The sequence below is a fragment of the Eumetopias jubatus genome, unplaced genomic scaffold (assembly GCF_037043125.1).
Source record: "Eumetopias jubatus isolate StellerSeaLion01/CBP00866 unplaced genomic scaffold, mEumJub1_p1.0 scaffold_9, whole genome shotgun sequence".
Classification (NCBI taxonomy): Eukaryota; Metazoa; Chordata; class Mammalia; order Carnivora; family Otariidae; genus Eumetopias; species Eumetopias jubatus.
Window position 1 is genome coordinate 120,070,214 of NW_028274815.1, and position 19,196 is coordinate 120,089,409.

Below are 19,196 nucleotides of genomic sequence, written 5' to 3' on the forward strand. Positions count from 1 at the left end.
CCCAAAGCTTGCCCTTCCGGGGACGAACGGCCGCCACCCGGCCCACGCCGTGCTCCTGTAAAGGCCACCCGGAACCCTCACACACTACACTAAAAACCTTCGAGAACACCGCCCTCTTTCCCCAAGATGGCGGGACCGGTCACGTGGGTCGGCGGGCGGGGCCGGAGCGCTCTTGGAGACCGCCGTAGGTCACGTGGCTGGGGGGGGCGGTTGCGACCCACGGGGGCGTGGCCGTAACTCCGCGGAAACCTCCTGGGCCTAGGCTCCTCGCGGGCCACGCCCTCCGGCCCCTCCGGGGGCTCACGCGCAACGGAGGGGTGGAGTCTCCCTCCTGACCTTTCACCCCAGCATGGCTGCGCCCTTGGGACCGGTGAAGTTCTGGCGACCCGGTAAGGCCCTTAGAGAAACGTTGGGCAGATGCGGTGGCCTGACTTTGGTCTTGGCCCGGCAGCCGGCGCCCTGGGGTCTGCGGACCTGCTCGCAGGCCTGACCTCGGCGGGCTGGCCACCGCCGCCTCAGAGCTGGTGGGCTCTGCGGCTCTGGCGCCCACGGTGGTCCCGACAGATTCGGGCGTCCGCCCCCAGCCTGGGCAGAAACTCTCTGTGTGACCTTGTTCGAGTCTCAGCTTCCCCGGGCCTCGTTTTCCTCACTCATGATCCCTGCCTTGCCCAACGCTGGGGAAGCGCTGAAGCGCCCACGCGTGTCCTGTTACCGCCCTGGGGCTACGCTGAGGCCGCACGGGTGGTGCTGCTCAGGGTTTAGGAGCTCAAGCTGTGGAATTGGGTTGCCCGGGTTCGACTTTTCGGCTGTGCCCTATAGTAGCAGAGTTCCTTTGGGCAAGTCACTTAGTTTTTCTGAGCTCTAGCCTCCTTACCTGTGAAATGGGTAGAGTAATAGCTATCCTGTGGGCTTGAATAACGAGTACGGCGCCTTGTCTGACCCAGAGTAAGTGCTCATAAAGGGAAAGTGCTTTATTTTGTTTTAGGGTAATTCTTGCCCATCTCGAGTGTCTACCAGAAAGTGACCACCCTCCTTCGTATTGGCTGTCACCCACTTCCCCTCTGTCAGAGAAACAGGAATGTTCGTCACAAAATGCTTTGCTTGATGTGTTTTAGTTTCATTAATCGGGATTTTATTGAATGTGTACTTGCCAGATCCTGCTAGATGCCTTACTTCCTCCCCTTCCGTCAGTTTCTTGTGAAAAACAAAAGTTTCTTAACAGTTAACCAGCTTACATTTTTCCACCACTTGCACCTCTGCAGGTCTGGGTGTGCAAAGTATATTGCAGCAAAAATGAAATGAGACGGAGAAGGTAATACGGGGAAAACTTTTAAAGGGTATTTTAAAAGTTTTGCCCTGAGATGCTAACCATGCATATACCTGATGTGGGAGATAAGCCCAAGCAAGGGATGTGTTAATTCTTTTTTAAAAATCTGTAGTTTGTCCCTTGATGACAGTTTTATTCGGTATTTCAAATCATTAGCCAGTTATCCATCCTGAATTTTATTTGCAGCCAGAACTAAGATCTCAATAGGTGATGAGATACCCTCTATTTTACTTATTCAAGCCTTTAATAACAGGTCAAAGTGTTAAGTATAATAAAGGCGTGAATGAATTGTTGCAAATCAGAAGAGGATACTATTTTGGCTAAAGAACATGGGGTTACTCGGAGAGTTCTGTTTCATTATTTAGTTCCTTTGTTGAGGGTATACTTATTGAGCGCCTAACCTTGTGATCAGGCGGCAAATATAGATGACCAGGCTCCTGCTCTGCTCTCAAGATTTATTCTTTCTTTCTCTCTCTGTCTCAGTTATGATATAAAGTTAGATATCCTTTAGAAGAGATATTATGAATGAGGCAGAAAGAAGTGGTGGTAAAGGGGATAGGTTCTGCAAGTCAGACTGTAAAGCTATCCTTGACTGCCATATTTACTAAGCCTGGTGACTTGGCAAAGTCACTTAAATGCTCAGAGTCTCAGTGACCTGATCTGTGAATTGGACAGAACAAGACCTACCCAAAGGATTTTTTTTTTTAAGATTTTATTTATTTATTTGACAGAGAGACAGAGATCACAAGTAGGCAGACAGGCAGGCAGGCAGAGGGAGAGGGAGTAGCAGGCTCCCTGCTGAGCACGGAGCCCGATACGGGGCTTGATCCCAGGATGCTGGGATCATGACAGGAGCCGAAGGCAGACGCTTAACACCACTGAGCCACCCAGGCGTCCCTACCCAAAGGGTTGTTTTGAGGATTAAATGAGAATACACGTAAAGCTCTTAATAGTAGATACATATGAACTATTAGAATTACATAGAGGCATAGAAAGAGGGAAAGATTGAATGTGTGGATAAGCAATACTTCATAAAGATAGTGATATTTTTGAGGTGAACAGTGAAGCACAAATAAGGTTTTGTTCCTTGGAGAGGTAGGGGTCTGGAGCTCTGGGCAAAGAGTGCAGCCTGACCAAGGGAGTGGGATGTGTGCCTCAGGAATGTCCAAAACAAAGTAATTGAGTAGCAAGATGGTGTTAAGTGATAGGGTACGTTTTGGGGTGAAGCAGGAGATAATGCTATTCTGTTTCTAGTTCATTATTTTATTTTTTTTATCTTTTTTTTAAGATTTTATTTATTTGAGAGAGAGAATGAGATAGAGCATGAGAGGGGGGAGGGTCAGAGGGAGAAGCAGACTCCCCACTGAGCAGGGAGCCCGATGTGGGACTCGATCCCGGGACTCCAGGATCATGACCTGAGCCGAAGGCAGTCGCTTCACCAACTGAGCCACCCAGGCGCCCTCTAGTTCATTAGTAAAAAAAAATAAAATAAAATGCTGGTCATGACCCCACTACATTCATTTCATAACCCACTAATGGGGCATCACTCAAATTGAAAAATGGAATTGAAAAAATTGAAATTAGAGGGAATGCTGGGTGGGGGTGGGGGTGCTGTTGTCAGCCTTGTTTTGTAGATGGAGAAATGAAGGCATTTGTGGTTTGCAGGATTACAAACTTGTTACTCCCTTAAGTATAGAGAATGCTCCCGAGGGAAGGGCAACCATAGGCAGTCAGAATGGGCGGTGGGATGTACGTAGAGGCGAGGCAGTCCTGGTTTGGCTGAATGAAGTCTTTGGTAAGGCGGAGACATACTCCTTATTGATTGACATTAGCTCTTATAAAACATCTCATGACAGAATATACTGAGGTGGACTTGGCTGTAGGCTAGAGACAGGGAAGGGAGGGGTAGTAAAGAAGACACCTGGGTAGATTAAACCCTGGTGTGGGAGGAAGCAAGAGACCTTGCAAGAGCAATGCTATTGCTAAGACAGGCTGGAAAGGTTTAAAACCTGTTTTGAAAAGGAGGGAATTTGTGACAAAAACAGAGCAAGGGGATGAGCTATTCTTTGTAGCAGTTTTCTTGGGGAAGGGTTACAAGAAGTTACTTAGATGTGGCAATAATAAGGGAAGAAAGGAAAGGAGACCTGCCTCTTTGAGCACAGGCTCTGTTCCAGGTCCTGTTCTATCTTTTATCTTGTTGAAAGGAAGGTCAGCATTTTGGCAAAAACAATACAGCAGTGCCCCACTTAAATGATTTTTGGCAATCTTGGACCTCTGGAACACAACTATGTTCCTAGAAATAAATGGAAAAGGGATTAGAGATCTGTGACAATGACTCTAAACTTAGCTCTAGGGGGTCTAGGGACCAGGAGCGTTTTCTGTCCCGATACATTATATTCTGATGTATTTTTCAGGAGAGGGTTCCATAGCCTTTATTAGATTGTCAAGGGGATTGGGACCTTTGAAAAATGTAAAAATAAATCACTGGGCTAAAGGTGCTTGTCATAAAGCCCCTGTAATTTCACATGGCATCAGACTCTGAGTTCAGAAGATCTGGGAGATGAGGGGCGGCTGAGTGGTTCAGATGGTTAAGCGTCTGCCTTCGGCTCAGGTCATGATCCCAGGGTCCTGGGATCGAGTCCTGCATCGGGCTCCTAGCTCCTTGGGAGCCTGCTTCTCCCTCTGCTTCTCTCTCTCTCTCCCTCTGTCTCTCATGAATAAATAAATAAAATCTTAAAAAAAAAAATAGATCTGGGAGTTGATAGTTTGGGGTAATCACTCCTATAGTGCCCCCAGCAGAAGGCTGTGTGGCCCGTGTTTGAACTTCCAGGGAAGGTTTTTATGATTCACAAAGGCATTACACCCCAGTGCTCAACAGCTCTAGCTTTTGAAAATAGCTTCCTTGTGTCCTGTTGAATTCCAAACCCTGTGTCACTTACTACTCTTCTGTCCGAGGCCTACACAAATTGGCACGGAAAGTTCTGGAAGCTGATCGTAAAAATTGAACCCATGTTCCTCTTAAGGCATTTTCCTTCAAAGGCTAAAATTCATGGTACCTTGAAGAGTTTTACATGATGAGATATGGCTTCCCTATTCTTCACCGTCCTGAGCACCAGTTTGTCATTCTCACCAAGCCTGGTACTTCACACCCAACCACTCCAGTTCTGTGATTCAAAATGGGGGCTGCCATCTCCCGCATCCTGCTCCACTGGCCATGGTTGGTTGGATCAGGCTGGGCATTGGACCTAAGCTGGGGGAAGAGGAGCCTTCCCCCGCCTCTAGACCACAGATTACGCATACACTGGGGACTCCCAGCCCCTCTTGCTGAGTCTTTTACTTTCTCCTTAGCACGTATTACCACCTCCTGCACGAAACTGTGTTCTGGGAGGGGGAGTGAAAGAAGCAAGTAAGCCGCACGAGGGTAGGGCCTAGCATCTGGAGTGTTCCCTGTGGCATCTCTTGCATTCAGTCCTTGTTGGGGAGCGAATGGAGGGTGGGGAGTTGTGAGCCTGAGCAGCCTTGATTCCAGCTGCTACTGAGAGTCCAAACTTAGGGATTGAAAGGAGCTGGTGGAGAGGCGCTGAGATGAGAGAAGGAGCAAGCCAAGGCGGTGTTTGCGTCCCTGGGCCTTGCTGCCGTCCTGCAGTAGCATGTTCCTGTGCCTCAGCCAGTTCCCATTGGGTTTCTGTCACTTGTAGGAGGAGTAATTAGAGTAATTAGTAGTAATATGTTGGGGCCAGACCTGAAAACATTGTCCTCTGGAATACGGTTACGAGTGGCCAGTTTGGAGCCCAGTGGGCCTCTCCTCTCTGTCCTTGATGCTGCGGTGAAGCTTTTAGGGAAGATTTTTGTATTTCTAGATGCTTTCCTGAAGTTAAAGTTTAGTATCTTCTAGTAGTTTGAGATAAAATGCATTGCTTGTGTTGTATCTTCGCCTTTGAGTTTGTAAAGTCCACACGTTTTTCTGTCCATTGGTTGCATCAGAGAATCTGAAAAAAGCATTTCTGTTACAGGTACAGAGGGACCAGGTGTCAGCATCTCTGAAGAGAGACAGAGTCTGGCTGAAGACTCTGCACCACCTGTTGTCTACAATCCCTACGCCACCCTTTCTATAGAGCAACAGAGGCAGAAGCTGCCGGTGTTCAAGGTACACTAAACAAGCCTGCGCAGTCGGTCGGCCTGAAGCCGTGCGTGGCAGCCTGAGACTGGGTCCTGAAGTGAATCGTGTCCTCTTACTCTTAACGACTCTGTAGGACACAGTGAGCTCGGAGCTTCCCTTATCTGAGGGGATGGACCTCAAAATATGTGTGTGTTGCTTAACCATATAAATCTTGAAAGTCCTTAATGTTTTTTTTAGTTAGATGTTGTTACAAATTGAAAACCTGGAAGAGATGGAATGACATTCTTTTTCCCTCTCTTTGCTTTTCAATTATGGACAAATTCAGACATACAGAAGAGTAGAGAAAACAGCACAATGAAGTGCTGTGCCTCTAGCTTCAGCAAGTTACCAGTGTATGGCCAATGGTAGCTTTCTTTTTAAAGGTGAATTTCTTTAAACAAGACTAATTGGACATCTGAGGAGGTTTCTGTGGAAGAAGTTAACTCCCACTGACACAGTGACGGGATTTGGGTGCTTATTATGTACTGTGTGCACATCCAGCGTTTGATTTTATTGGTCTTATGAAATGGACATATGTTCATCTCAGAAGAGACCAAAGCATGAACTAGAATTCAGAATACATTTGTTTATGATCGTCGTTCTCCAGTGCAGACAGACATGGTCCATGGGCTCACTTTTCTCCCTGTTGCCAAGACCACATGGGAGGGGGCACCTGGGTGGCTCAGTTGGTTAAGCGACTGCCTTCAGCTCAGGTCATGATCCCGAAGTCCTGGGATCGAGTCCTGCATCGGGCTCCCGGCTCAGCAGGGAGTCTGCTTCTCCCTCTGCCCCTCTGCCCTCTCATGTGCTCTCTCTCACCCTCTTTCTTGCAAATAAATAAAATCTTTAAAAAAAAAAAAGAGGTATGGCACAATAGCTGTCATAGAGTAGTGTTTTAATATATTTTTATTTATTTATTTTTTAAAGATTTTATTTATTTATTCATGAAAGACAGAGAGAGAGAGAGAGGCAGAGGGAGAAGCAGGCTCCCAAGGAGCAGGGATCCCGACGCGGGACTCGATCCCAGGACCCTGGGATCATGACCTGAGCCAAAGGCAGACGCTTAACCATCTGAGTCACCCAGGCGCCCTTAATATATTTTTAGTATGACAAATATAAAACCTCTCATCATGAAGTAATCACAACTTCTACATTATATCAATTCAATAGATAAAAGTAGATTATTTATTAAAAAAAAAAAAGACCACATGGGAAGCCAGATTGTAATCAGGAAGTGAGCTCTAGGCCAAAGGCCATTTAGATAGAGCTGAAGAATGTTTCATATAGCCCCCGATGAAGGGCGTCATGCTCTCCCAGCCTCACGTGATGCCCCTGGAATGACCGGAGTAGGTGTGGCCACCAGCACTCGTGGCTCTCTCTCTTTCTCCTGGACAGTGCCGGGGGAGAGCTGCCAAGTTCTCACACTAAGGGGGTCTCTTTGTCTACACTGTGCTAATCATTCCTCTTCTATTAATGTGTGCTTTCTCCAAATGGATTCGAAACAGAATCCTTCTTAACTTAGCCAAGTCACCTAGATTAGAGTTTTATGTGGCTCCAAACATTTTAGTCACTCACTGACATTTCTGGGTTTCTCCGTCAGGTGGTTAACCTCATCCAATATGTGTGAATGTGAACCAGTTTGCCCCCCAGGAGATAAGATTATAGGTTCACCATTGCTGCCTCACTGTTGAGGGACGTAGTTTGAGCTCCGGTGAAGTGTCAAGATTCTGGAGCTAGACTTTAGAGCTCAAACCCGAGCTTCATTGTTTCTGTGCTGTGTGACCTTGCTTCACTATCTGAGCTTCTATGTTTTTATCTATAATATGGGACTAATAGCACCTACCTCATTGGATTGTTATGAGGCCCAGATGAGCTAATCCACATGGAGCATTTAGCAAGGTACCTGACATATTGTAGGTATTCAAGTACACAGATAATTATTATTTACTAAGGGTATTTAATTTTGGCCTTTCCTTGACTGTTCTTCATCCTCCAGCTGAACTTACAAGATACCATAAATGAAACAAATGAGAAAGTAATCTAGGTTTAACATTGATGGAAATTAAAATCATATGGGTTATTGGTAAAAAGCAAAACGGAATTTAAGCATAGTTAGGCACTCATGAGATGTTAAAGATAAATCTAGGAGATGAAAAGGGTGAAAGGGACCCATTCACCAACCCCTCCCCCATTAAAACTAAAAGTAGCTTTAAAGACAAAAATTGAAACTAAAGGGGCAATAAATTTAAAGTTCCTCTCTTTTTCCTGCTGCCATTACGAGGCAGCCTTCTCGACCACCTCCCGTAGGCTGGCGTTCTTGCTGGGGCTTGGACACTGCTATGGAAGGTGGTCCTCTCGCTCCTTTACACAGCGCCTGCCTGAAGCTCAGTTCCCGCCTCCGCACCAGCCCTTGTCCATTTCTCTGCTTGCGCCTGTGGGCGCTACTGTCATTTTTGCAGTTTCCAGACTGGAAATCTTGTCATGTCTCTCTGGAATGTCACACGTTGGACCTTCTCTGTGTGCAGCCCTCCTATCTAGTATGTGAAGTGTGAGTTACTGCCTTCAGTTTTCTCCTGCTCGGTCTCGTCTGGTGCAGCACTGACAGCCCAGCCAGCACCCCAGGGAAGGTTCAGACCCTAGCTCTGCTAGGGAAGCCTGGACTACCTGTCTCATAACTCATTTCCAAACCACACCTGGAGCCTTTTGTGGGCTCCTATGATGCCCCTGGAATAGAGTTTGTTTTGTTTGCTTGTTTCCGTCTTCTTCCTTTTGCTTATGTTATTTCCCTTTTCTGGAATGCCTTGTCTTGTTTCTGTCTGTATTCAGATTGTCTTTCTAGTCTTCCTTGACCATCCACCATCCATCCCCCCACCCACTGGTTGGATCTACATTCATAAAATACCTGCAAAGATCCCAAACCTTTCACCTTCCCTTAGCCAAAATGAAAGAAAGCACCAAGTCCAGGCAACTGACAAAAAAGTGTCTAGACTAGCCTAGTCATTATAGATCACCTGCAGCAGGATCTGCTTGGGAGGGGGGGGAAAGGGCTTGAGAAATGCAGATTCCTGGGCCCCAACGTAATCCTACTCAATCAGAAACCCTGGGAATAGGGCTAGGAATCTTCATTCTTAACAAATATCCTAAGAGGGTTTCACACTAAAATGTGAGAACTATATATTTAGACCCCAAATAATGCCAGATTCAAAAACCCAAAGCAGCCAATACTTTAGTGAGGCAGTTAGGCAGCATGTTCACTCTCCCAGTCCTTACCATGTTGTCGGCGCCCAATCAGACGAGTGGAGCAGTAGTCCGAGTGGGGAACTCGGCAGGGTTTACTTCATTCCAGACCAGGTATTTATGGAATACCTTCATGACTTTCCACACCATCAAGTGCATCTTTCAGCACATGTGGGTACAAAAATACACTAGGAGGCTAAGTAGATAGGATGTTGGAATCATCTCTTCAGTTTTCTGCTCACACTGGGTAAAGAGAGGCTCAGTTGAAATACAGGTGTAACCTATGGGTGCTTTATTATGAACTTGGATTTAGAGGTACAAGTGAAAGCATATTTTTGTCTTTTTTTCCCCAGTTAATAAATGAAAGAATTTATAACTAGATAATACATAATTTGTACAAAATGTAAAGGTCTCTCTCCTTCACATCCTTGCTCCCCGGCCACCCTCTTCCACTCCCGGAGATAATACAATGACTGGTTTTTTGTTTTGTTTTATTTTCTGTAAAGATAGCTTGTACATAGCAGCATATATGTATCCTTTCTTTAAAAACACAAATAGTAGTGTATTATTTACACTGTTCTGTACCTTGAGTTCCTCCCTTAACATATCTTGTTGACCATTCCATATCAGTGCAAATAGACATTTGTTGTTTATTTTAAATTCAATTAATTAACATATAGTGTATTACTAGTTTCAGAGGTAGAGGTCAGTGATTCATCAGTCTTATATAATACCCAGTGCTCATTACATCACATGGCCTCCTTAATGTCCATCACCCGGTTACCCCATCTGCCTGCCACCCCCCCAGCAACTCTCATTTTGTTTCCAATAGATACTTGTTCTTTTTAATGCCTGAGTATATTCCATTATTGGAGTGTTTCATAACTGATTTAACCCTGTTGATGAACATTTAGACTGAAATTTTGGCTATTATAAACAATACTTAAGTGAGTGTGCTTGTATATATACCTCTTTGTTCATATATATTATTAGTATGTCTGTAGTATAACTTCTTGTAAGTAAAAATCTTGAATTAAAGGGTATGTACATTGTATATTTTGGTAAGTTATTGCTCTCAATTGCACTTGTTTCAGCTTATATGGACACCAACACTGCGAGATGGAAATATATTTTGATAATTCTTTTTAAGATTTACTTTCCTTTGGCAAGCAGCTCATTTCATAATGTTTAAATATCTTTGTTTAGGTCTTTTGAGAACACGTATGGCTCTTTACAATGTATGGTTCTATTTTTCAGCTTAGGAATCATATATTATACTTGGTAGAAAACTATCAGACAGTGGTGATTGTTGGAGAGACGGGATGTGGGAAAAGCACGCAGATCCCACAAGTGAGTATATACTTAATATGTGTCTTTGCACTTACATTTGGCTAGAAGGGTTTTGTAACTTGAGAACTCTCTTTACTATAATTTGCTTTTTAAAGATCTTCTGTCAGAGAGAAAATATTCAACCTGACTAGATATTTTTTATTCAGCTTTTGGCTCTTGTGATTGATTACCATCGAAGTAACAGTCGTCTTTGATTTATTATAATTCCAAAATAATGATTGACTAGCCATACTCTGAAAGGAACAGTGGGGACTCCTTCAAAGAGGTATAATGCCTGGTTTTTGTCCTCAAGTAGTTACAGTTGAAGAGGAGGGTGAAATGAATGAATACTGCTCTAGTTGTAAATAAAAATGGACTACCAAAGCATTACATGGTGCTGTGGAAGGAGCCCGTGTTACAAGGCAAGCTGCTGTCTTGTGTGGACAGAAATGGACAGAAGGATCAGGAAAGGCCTTGTAAAAGAAATGACATTTGAAGTAGACTTTGAATGACCAGTGGGAGCTGGCCAGGAAGATGTTCTCATCCAGGGAATATTGTGGTCAGAGATACTGGGGTGTGAGAAGTGTCTGGGACTCAGCAAGAGTGGAAAGACAGGGTGAGGTCAGAGTGTGTCTTATGAGCCTTGACTTGGAGGGTGAAGAATGATATGTAAGTGGTCAAGGATGAGAGTCATTGCAGGTTTTTCTTTCCTTTTTAATGTAGATTTTTATTGAAGTATAAAATGTATATTGCAAAGTACTTATATCATAATTATACAGCTTGATAAACTTTCACAAGTGAATACACATGTTTACCAGCACCCAGATCAAGAAATGGAACAGAACATTACCAGAACTCCAGAAATCCTCTTGTGTCCCCTTCTGGTCTCCTGCCCTCTCTTCCTGCTTCCTGTGCAACACACAGGGGTATCTCTCATTCTGGCTTCTAACACCGTAGATTAATTCTATTTTTGAACTTATAGAAAGAGATAATACAGCTTCTTTTGCCCAGCCCAATAATGGATTTAGGCTGTGGCCCAGACATGGTATTTCTTAAAAGGTCCCCAGGTGATCTAATGTGCAGCTAGGGAAAGGTAAGCGGAAGGGAATGGACAGCAGTAGAGAAAGGACAGCAGAGCACATGGTGGCCTGGAGGGAAACGTATGTGCAGATGGTATCAAGACCCTAGCATATTATTTGCTTCTTACAGACAGACACAGAACAGGACCATGTTGAATTACCGAGAGAGTATTAGAAGGCAGTAATAATCAGTACCACCACCATCATCATTGTCAAACAAGTAATAAGTAAGTGCTACATAAAGTGGTCAGTTTGCACATATTAATCCGTTTAATCCTCGGTGATCCTGTGAAGCAGGTACTATCATTACTTTTGTTTTACAGTTGAAGACATTAGAGAGCAGTGATGTGGAGGAGGGAACATAGAATGGGGTGAAAGATGGGCCACGTGAGGTGAGGGGGTCTCAGTTTGTTAAGGAATAAGTCTGTTTGGTTATTTAGTCAGCTCAACATAACTATGTTATGTTAACAAAGAACCTGAAAATCTCAGTGGTTTAAGAACACAAAGGTTTATTTCTTCCTCCTACTATGTGGTCTTCTTAGGTTGATGACCCAAGATGGCTGCTCCACGTGGTCCCTGGGACCGAGGATGATGGCCCAGCTCTTATCTGGGGCTTGGAAGTCTTGGGTAGATGGCAGGATTAGGAGATGACTCAAGTTTTAGGACTTATGACTGGAAGTGGCACTTCTGCTCATGTTTCATTGCACAAGGCAGGTTTCACTGCCCGGCCTGGTAGCGGTGGGGTCGCGGTGTGCGGAATCCTCCGACAGGGGTGGGTGGCAAGTGTTTGGATCCTCGATACAGTACAGCACAACGATCTGGTCATTTCCCCCAGCAAGGCTTAGCTGCCAGGGAACAGAGGGGACCTGCTGAGGGGTGAATCCAGGGAAAGAGTGGCCTGGAGGTGAAAGAGCAGGGTCTGAGGATCCAGTGGCAGCGAACAAAGGTAGTTTTTTTTTAATTTTGGAGGAGTATTTAATAGGTTCACATGGTTTAAAATTCAAGAGATGCGAAAGGACATAAAAAGAGACAGATCTCTCTTCTGCCCCATCTTCTGATGCTCATTTCCTTTATGCGGATGCAACTGATGTTGTTAGTTTCTCAGAGATATTCTTACTGCATTTACAGAGAAGTGTGTGTGTGTGTATCTCCTCTTTTTAAAACACAAATAGGTGGCATCTATACATGCTTTAATGTACCTTGTCTTTTTTCCCACTTAATGTATCATTTTTCAGTTGCATAGATTGCACATAATTTATTTTACCAGTTCCCAGTTGATAGGCATTTAGGTTGTTTCCAGTTTTGTATTATTACAGTGATGCAGTGAATCAGTTTGCATATAATTTTGCACATATATAGGTAATACTTACAGAATAAATACAGTAGTTATGGAGTTGCTGGATGAGAGGGCTTATACATTTGAATTTAAATGCTTTTAAGGAACTGTGTTTTCTTACAAGCACTGTGTTTTTTTTCTTTAAATTTTTTATTGTTATGTTAATCACCATACATTACATCATTAGTTTTTGATGTAGTGTTCCATGATTCATTGTTTGTGCATAACACCCAGTGCTCTACAGAGAACGTGCCCTCTTTAATACCCATCACCAGCCTAACCCATCCCCCCATCCCCCTCCCCTCTAGAACCCTCAGTTTGTTTTTCAGAGTCCATCGTCTCTCGTGGTTCATCTCCCCCTCCGATTTCCTCCCCTTCATTCTTCCCCTCCTGCTATCTTCTTCTTTTTTTTTTTTCTTAACATATATTGCATTATTTGTTTCAGAGGTACAGATCTGTGATTCAACAGTCTTGCACAATTCACAGCACTCACCATAGCACATAACCTCCCCAGTGTCTATCACCCAGCCACCCCATCCCTCCTACCCCACCCCCACTCCAGCAACCCTCAGTTTGTTTCCTGAGATTAAGAATTCCTCATGTCAGTGAGGTCATATGATACATGTCTTTCTCTGATTGACTTAGTTCGCTCAGCATCACACCCTCCAGTTCCATCCACGTCGTTGCAAATGGCAAGATCTCATTTCTTTTGATGGCTGCATAATATTCCATTGTGTATATATACCACTTCTTTATCCATTCATCTGTCGATGGACATCTTGGCTCTTTCCACAGTTTGGCTATTGTGGACATACAAGCACTGTGTTTTTTGAATACATTCACGTGGTACAAAATTAAAAAAGCACAAGAGAATAAATGGTGAAGAGTGAATCTCCTAAGCTTTGCTGGTGAAATTGATGAATAGGTCATTGTGATAGCTGATTATATCATTGGTCCGAATACCTGCCACCCCTTGTGTGGAAAGATCATCCCTCTTTCCTCACCACGCATTTCTTCTCTGAGACCATCACAACTTCCTGTGATGCTAATTTGAGTTACGGCCTAGGAAAATTGGACAGGCTGAGGAGCTGAAGGTCACCGCAAGAATGTGGAGCAGCTTTTTCTCAACGCACCATCTTGCTGGATTTATATAACGTCTTTCCTTGGAAAAGTACCGCATGCTGAAGCACCAAACACCAGTTTTGAAATTTCACAAACTATTTGTGGAACCTAGCTGATATTTTTTTCCAGAGCTCTGTCAAAACAATGGACTATGGAAACAAGCTCTTTGCTACAATTTTTATTCATGTTGTTTTTGATGGAGTGCTTCCTTATCCCACTCCTTAATGAGAAGACCAGATTTGGTGACCCTTAAAAAGAGTGAAGATGGAATTCAGCGTGACATCCACTGCCTTTTGATAGCAACACTATTCCTGCTTTTGCAGCATCTTTAAATTTCCGTCTGTCAGCAGTCATAAGCATGCAGGAGTCTGAATCACAGGTGTATCGAGGAGACTGGCTTCATGGGCAGGTTGTTTATTATTATGGAAATTTTTTTTCTTTCACTTACCACTGTTACTAAGAGATTGACTACAAGTATGTGCATTTTATTTTGGATGGTAGAATTGTGTCCTGGTTATGTGGCAGGGCTGTGGTTTGCCGAGCTTAAATCCCAGCTCTTAGTTTTTATCCAGGACCTCAGACAAGTTCTGTGATCTCTTTGCTTATCTCTAAATTGTTGATGATGCTGTTACCTCCTTATAGATGTATTGTGAGGATTAAATGGGCTTATGCATGCAAGGTGCTCTGCACAGTTTATGGCACTTAGCAATGTAGTCCGTGAATGTTAGCTATTATTTCTTACAGTTCTGTTTTTGCCTTTGTGTTGATTCGTGTGGTTGGTAGTGTTTTCTGTTGCATATTTAATTGGGAGAGAGAAACTTTACAGTTTTTATGGCAAAAACCTACATTATCTAAAACATGTCTCTTACAGTTGTTTTTTTAAACTATTATTTCTAGCTGATTTTGGACTAACAGAACAGTTTCAAAAATAACACAGAATTCCCTTAAACCTCTCCCACCACTTCCCCTGCTGCAGTAATCAAAAGCAGGCGTCTCCATTGGCACAGTGCAGCCACTGGGCTACAGATCTTCCACATCTCTTCAGTGTTCTCACTGGTGTCCTTTTCTAGTTCCAAGATCCAGGACCTCACGTTGCATTGAGTTGTTATGTCTCCCTAGTCTTCTCTAGGCTGGGGGAGTTTCCTCAGTCTGTCCTCCTCATCCTTCAGGACCTTGACATTTTTGAAGAATGCTGGGCATTTATGTGATAGAACACCTCTCAATTTAGATTTGTGTGATGTTTTCTCATGGTTAGAGTGAGCTGGTGCATTTTCGGAAAGAATACCACAGAAATGGTGTGTTCTCCTCAGTGCATTGTATCACAGGGTTTGAGATGCTGATGTCTGATCACTGGCGAGGTTAACCTTGGTCCAGGTGCCAGGCTTTGCCCCTAAAGTTACTGTCTTGCCCTTTGTTGGTAGTTGGTAAATATCTAAGGGGGAGATATTTTCAGACTCCAGATACTGCCCTTCCCTTCAAGCTTTTGCCTCCTAATTTTAGCATCCCTTAGTGGATCTTGTCTGCAGCACTTACTCAGGGGTTTGCTTGATGCTTTTCTCTTTCCCTTTTTCCTTCATTAAATGGAATCTTCTCTAAGGAAGAACTGTCCTTTTTCCCTCATTTATTTATCCATTCAATTATTTATGTACATCAGTGTGGATTCATGGGTATATATTTGGTTCTGTGGCTTAAAATCCAATACTGTCTTTTTTAGTTTGTTACTTTGATCATTAGGAGCTCCTTTAGTTAGGCCCTATGTCCTTTCCTAAAGCCTCCATCTTTTTTTTTTTTTTTTTAATTTCCTTACTTTCTAGTACTACAGGACATTTCAGGCTTGTCTTATATTTTCCCTGACTAGCCCTGGGGTCAAACACTTCTCCAAGGAGCTCTGGTTCCTTTATTGGAGAATAGTGTTTAGAAATCAAGAATTGGGTGCTAGGGTGCTCATTGCTACTGAGGTGTCATTGGTATAAGTCTCAGTGGGCAGGTTTAGGAAATATATGTGTGACTACTAATCCCCACACGTAAAAACATCTGTATATCTGTATCAGTCTGTGTATGTATTAAAAACCATGAATTTATGCTGATACTTCTGATTGTAATCCAACACCATAGGGCTCATTTTAGCCTTTCCTTATTTGTAAATTTCTCCTATAGTGGGAAACTCAGCCCTCATTATTTACAATACGTTAACTTATTTGTTGGATTCTAATATAAACATAAAATAGTTTTAGAATTACTAACCCATACCCCCATTTGGTTATTTACCGCCATTTACTGACTAGATCATGGTTCTCTCTCATTGGCTTTTACAGCATCCAGTCCAGACCTTGTTTTCCAATTACTTAGGTTATGTCTTCCCCATCCCCTTTGATGTGATCCTGTAATTCATTTGTACTACAGAAAGGGCCATTTGTTAGTGTTTGTATTTCCTCCTGGTTTCCCTTCATGTACATCTTGGTTGATTTTGTTTATGTTTTGGGCACTTGAAGAGCATGTGAAACATGACTGGCTCTGAATCAGAGCTCCCCAGAAACATCTACTCGGAGCATTGTCATTCCCTCTTCATCCCCTGCTGCCCTGTTTCCATTTCTTCTCCTTTCCTCCTGATCCTCCGTAGACAACCGTTCTCTTTAGTTTCTTCCCTTCTTTCTTTTGAACAAGTGAGCAGATACATGTAGTAGCATTTTTAATTTTTTTCTACTGTAAAATATATATTCATTGTGAAGCAATTTAGACATTATAAAAATATGTAACTGATAACAGCTGTTATCCACTTTGGATTTTAAAAATGTATACGATCCAGTGAATACATAACATGAATATATATAGCAAATAAATACCTAAGTAAATCAGATAAATACGTACTGTCAAATTTTGTGTGTACTGATATAATGGTATATATACACATGTACAAAATCTAGTTATTTTTATTTAATCTGACTGAAATGTTTTGTATGGTTGATATTTACATTGAGATGTCTCTGTGTGTACTTTAAAATTCTTTGTCCTGTAGATTTAGCACTGTTCTGTGTGGCCCATGGATAGTAGTTTATTCCTTCAGGCAGCTCTGGTACTTGGAAGTTTCTAAGACTGGGGAGTCAGAATGTTGAACTGGGGCCTTGGTTCTTCTGATTATCAGCTCTGGTGTGAATGTAAGCAAGTTACTTAACATTGCCAAGCCTCAGATCCCTCATTTGCAAAATAATTTCCAAAACATCTGCTGGGGTAAGAACCATCTGTTACTAACTTTCTCAGTGATTTTAACACAATACAGGGTTATCTTGGGAGAAATTGTTTCTGGAGAAGTGGTGTCAGATGCATACTTCGGTGTGGTTTTATTTACAGTACCTTGCAGAAGCGGGCTGGGCTGCCGAAGGAAGAGTGGTGGGAGTGACCCAGCCTCGAAGAGTGGCTGCTGTTACAGTAAGTTTCTTGTCCGTGTTGTACAAACTCCATCTGTGTCTTCTGTTTCAGTGACTTTTTTTTTCTTGTTTCCTTAAAGCCCCAAATGAATATGGTGTGGCTCCTTGAGTGTTTAGTTCTTCAGTTGAAAAAGAGCTATGACCTGCTTATTTTTGTAAAATTGATACCTGTACATTACAAATTTTTTTTTAAAGATTTATTTATTTATTTATTTGACAGAGAGAGAGACAGCGAGAGAGGGAACACAAGCAGGGGGAGTGGGAGAGGGAGAAGCAGGCTTCCCGTGGAGCAGGGAGCCCGATGTGGGGCTCGATCCCAGGACCCTGGGATCATGACCTGAGCTGAAGGCAGACGCTTAACGACTGAGCCACCCAGGTGCCCCACAAATTTTTAAGTAGTAATAAAGTACAGCGGAAGTCAGAACAAACAAAAAATAATTAAAATAAATAAAAATGTCACCACCCAGTGAAAACCTTATGAACATTTGTGAACATCATTACAAGCTTTGCTCTTATGTTCACATGAAGATGAATGGTGCCTTGAATGCATAGAAGTAATTCTACAAAAATGGGACGCCAGCTATACATTTGCTTTTGTTGAATTTCACAAAAGGGGAAACTGAAGTGAAATAGGAGTAGTTACTGAACTTTGGAGAAATACTTGTTCACCATGTGAGAATGTATGGAGGCTTGAAAACTAAGAAACAAGATTATAGAAAGCTTTAACATTACTTGTTTTTGAAACTGTTGCAGGTAGTTTCCTGTTAAAAAAGAGCAAAGGCCCACTTATTCTTTCTGCATTTTCTCCCTCTGTTATAGATGCAGTGCTATGACTTTCATTTCAAGGGTTTATTTATTTTTTTTTAATTTTTATTTATTTATTCATGAGAGACAGAGAGAGAGAGAGAGGCAGAGGAAGAAGCAGGCTCCCAAGGAGCAGGGAGCCCGATGCGGGACTCGATCCCAGGACCCCGGGATCATGACCTGAGCCGAAGGCAGACGCTTAACCATCTGAGCCACCCAGGCGCCCCATTTCAAGGGTTTAAATACATGTTCTTTTCTGTAATCATAACTTCCACAGCTGATTAACTTTAATTCTAGTTTAAATAGATCCAGTGTTCATCACTGATTCTCTACCATGGTTTTGCTAACCTTTCAAGGCTCATTTTGCCTTATTTCTAGATTGACTGAATTGTATATGCCTGAGAATGTTTGGCTGTGGTCTTTGTTATGAAACTCTTGCTTGCCCTCTCTTTCCCTGGGAACTGTGCAGGCGTTGCTCACTGCCCTTTGACATGGAGAATCACTGTGCAGAAGTCTGAGTTCCAGTGGGCTCTCTTCCCACTTCCTTCCTGGCTCACTTCCTGCTTGGATGCTCGTAAGCTTGTTTTTGTGCCAGGATGTATCTCGATGCTGATTGTTCCATCTCATTTTTTCTTAAATATGGAAGAACTTTGAGTCTTCAGGTTCAGATCTCAGGTTTTCTTCTGTTCTATCTTGGCATGTATATTCTTTTTTCTAAGGGCATCAATTAAGTGTGTGTTAGATCTCCTTTGTCTGTTTTTAGTATTTATCACCATCTCTGGTATCACCTGTTCTTTTCCAGTTTCTTTTGTAAGATGTCTCCAAGCCTGTCCACAATGTTCGTGATTGTTTTTAGTCAAATGTATTCTATTTTGGTTCCTTTATATCTCTACCTGGGTCTCATAATCACTTCTTTGAATGTTTTTTTTTCTTTAAAGGAGAAGTGAATATCTAGAATGGGAGGAGATAATTACAATACATTACAGTTTGAAAAGCTGATAATATTACAAACATTTAAAAAATACAGAAAAATAACGTAACATTTTTATTAACTGTCTGACACATGGCTTTTTTTTTTTTTTTTTGAGAGAGTGTGTGAATGGGGCTGGGGGAGACAGAGAACTTTAAACATGCTCCATGCTCAGTGCAGAGCCCAGTGCAGGGCTTGATCTCACGACCCTGAAATCATGACCTGAGCCTAAACCAAGAGTCAGATGTTTAACCTACTGAGTCACCCAGACGCACCCCCTGCCTGACACATTTCTGTAAATCTTTTTTTCCTGCAGTTGTTGGCTATATTCCCATGGGTCACCTCTTCACATGAGAATGATTTTCTATTCTTTTCTTACGGAGGGAGTAGAGTAATATTTTAGTGTTT

At 42.8% G+C, this 19,196-nt stretch overlaps 1 protein-coding gene across 9 annotated transcripts in view; it reads left to right on the top strand.

The window, feature by feature from the left end:
* Positions 1-266: 266 nt before the first annotated feature.
* DHX35 (DEAH-box helicase 35) overlaps positions 267-19,196 on the top strand; it is a 66,869-nt gene continuing 47,939 nt past the window's right edge. For all 9 annotated transcript variants that reach the window (XR_003612086.2, XR_003612088.1, XR_003612087.1 and 6 more), the window contains exons 1-4: positions 267-389; positions 5,341-5,474; positions 9,981-10,073; positions 16,938-17,015. Coding sequence is in view for 6 of the 9 variants with exons in the window: in XM_028121968.2 (XP_027977769.1) it covers positions 350-389; positions 5,341-5,474; positions 9,981-10,073; positions 16,938-17,015 (345 nt within the window). In the remaining 3 variants the exon portion in view is untranslated. The remainder of the gene's footprint in view (positions 390-5,340; positions 5,475-9,980; positions 10,074-16,937; positions 17,016-19,196) is intronic.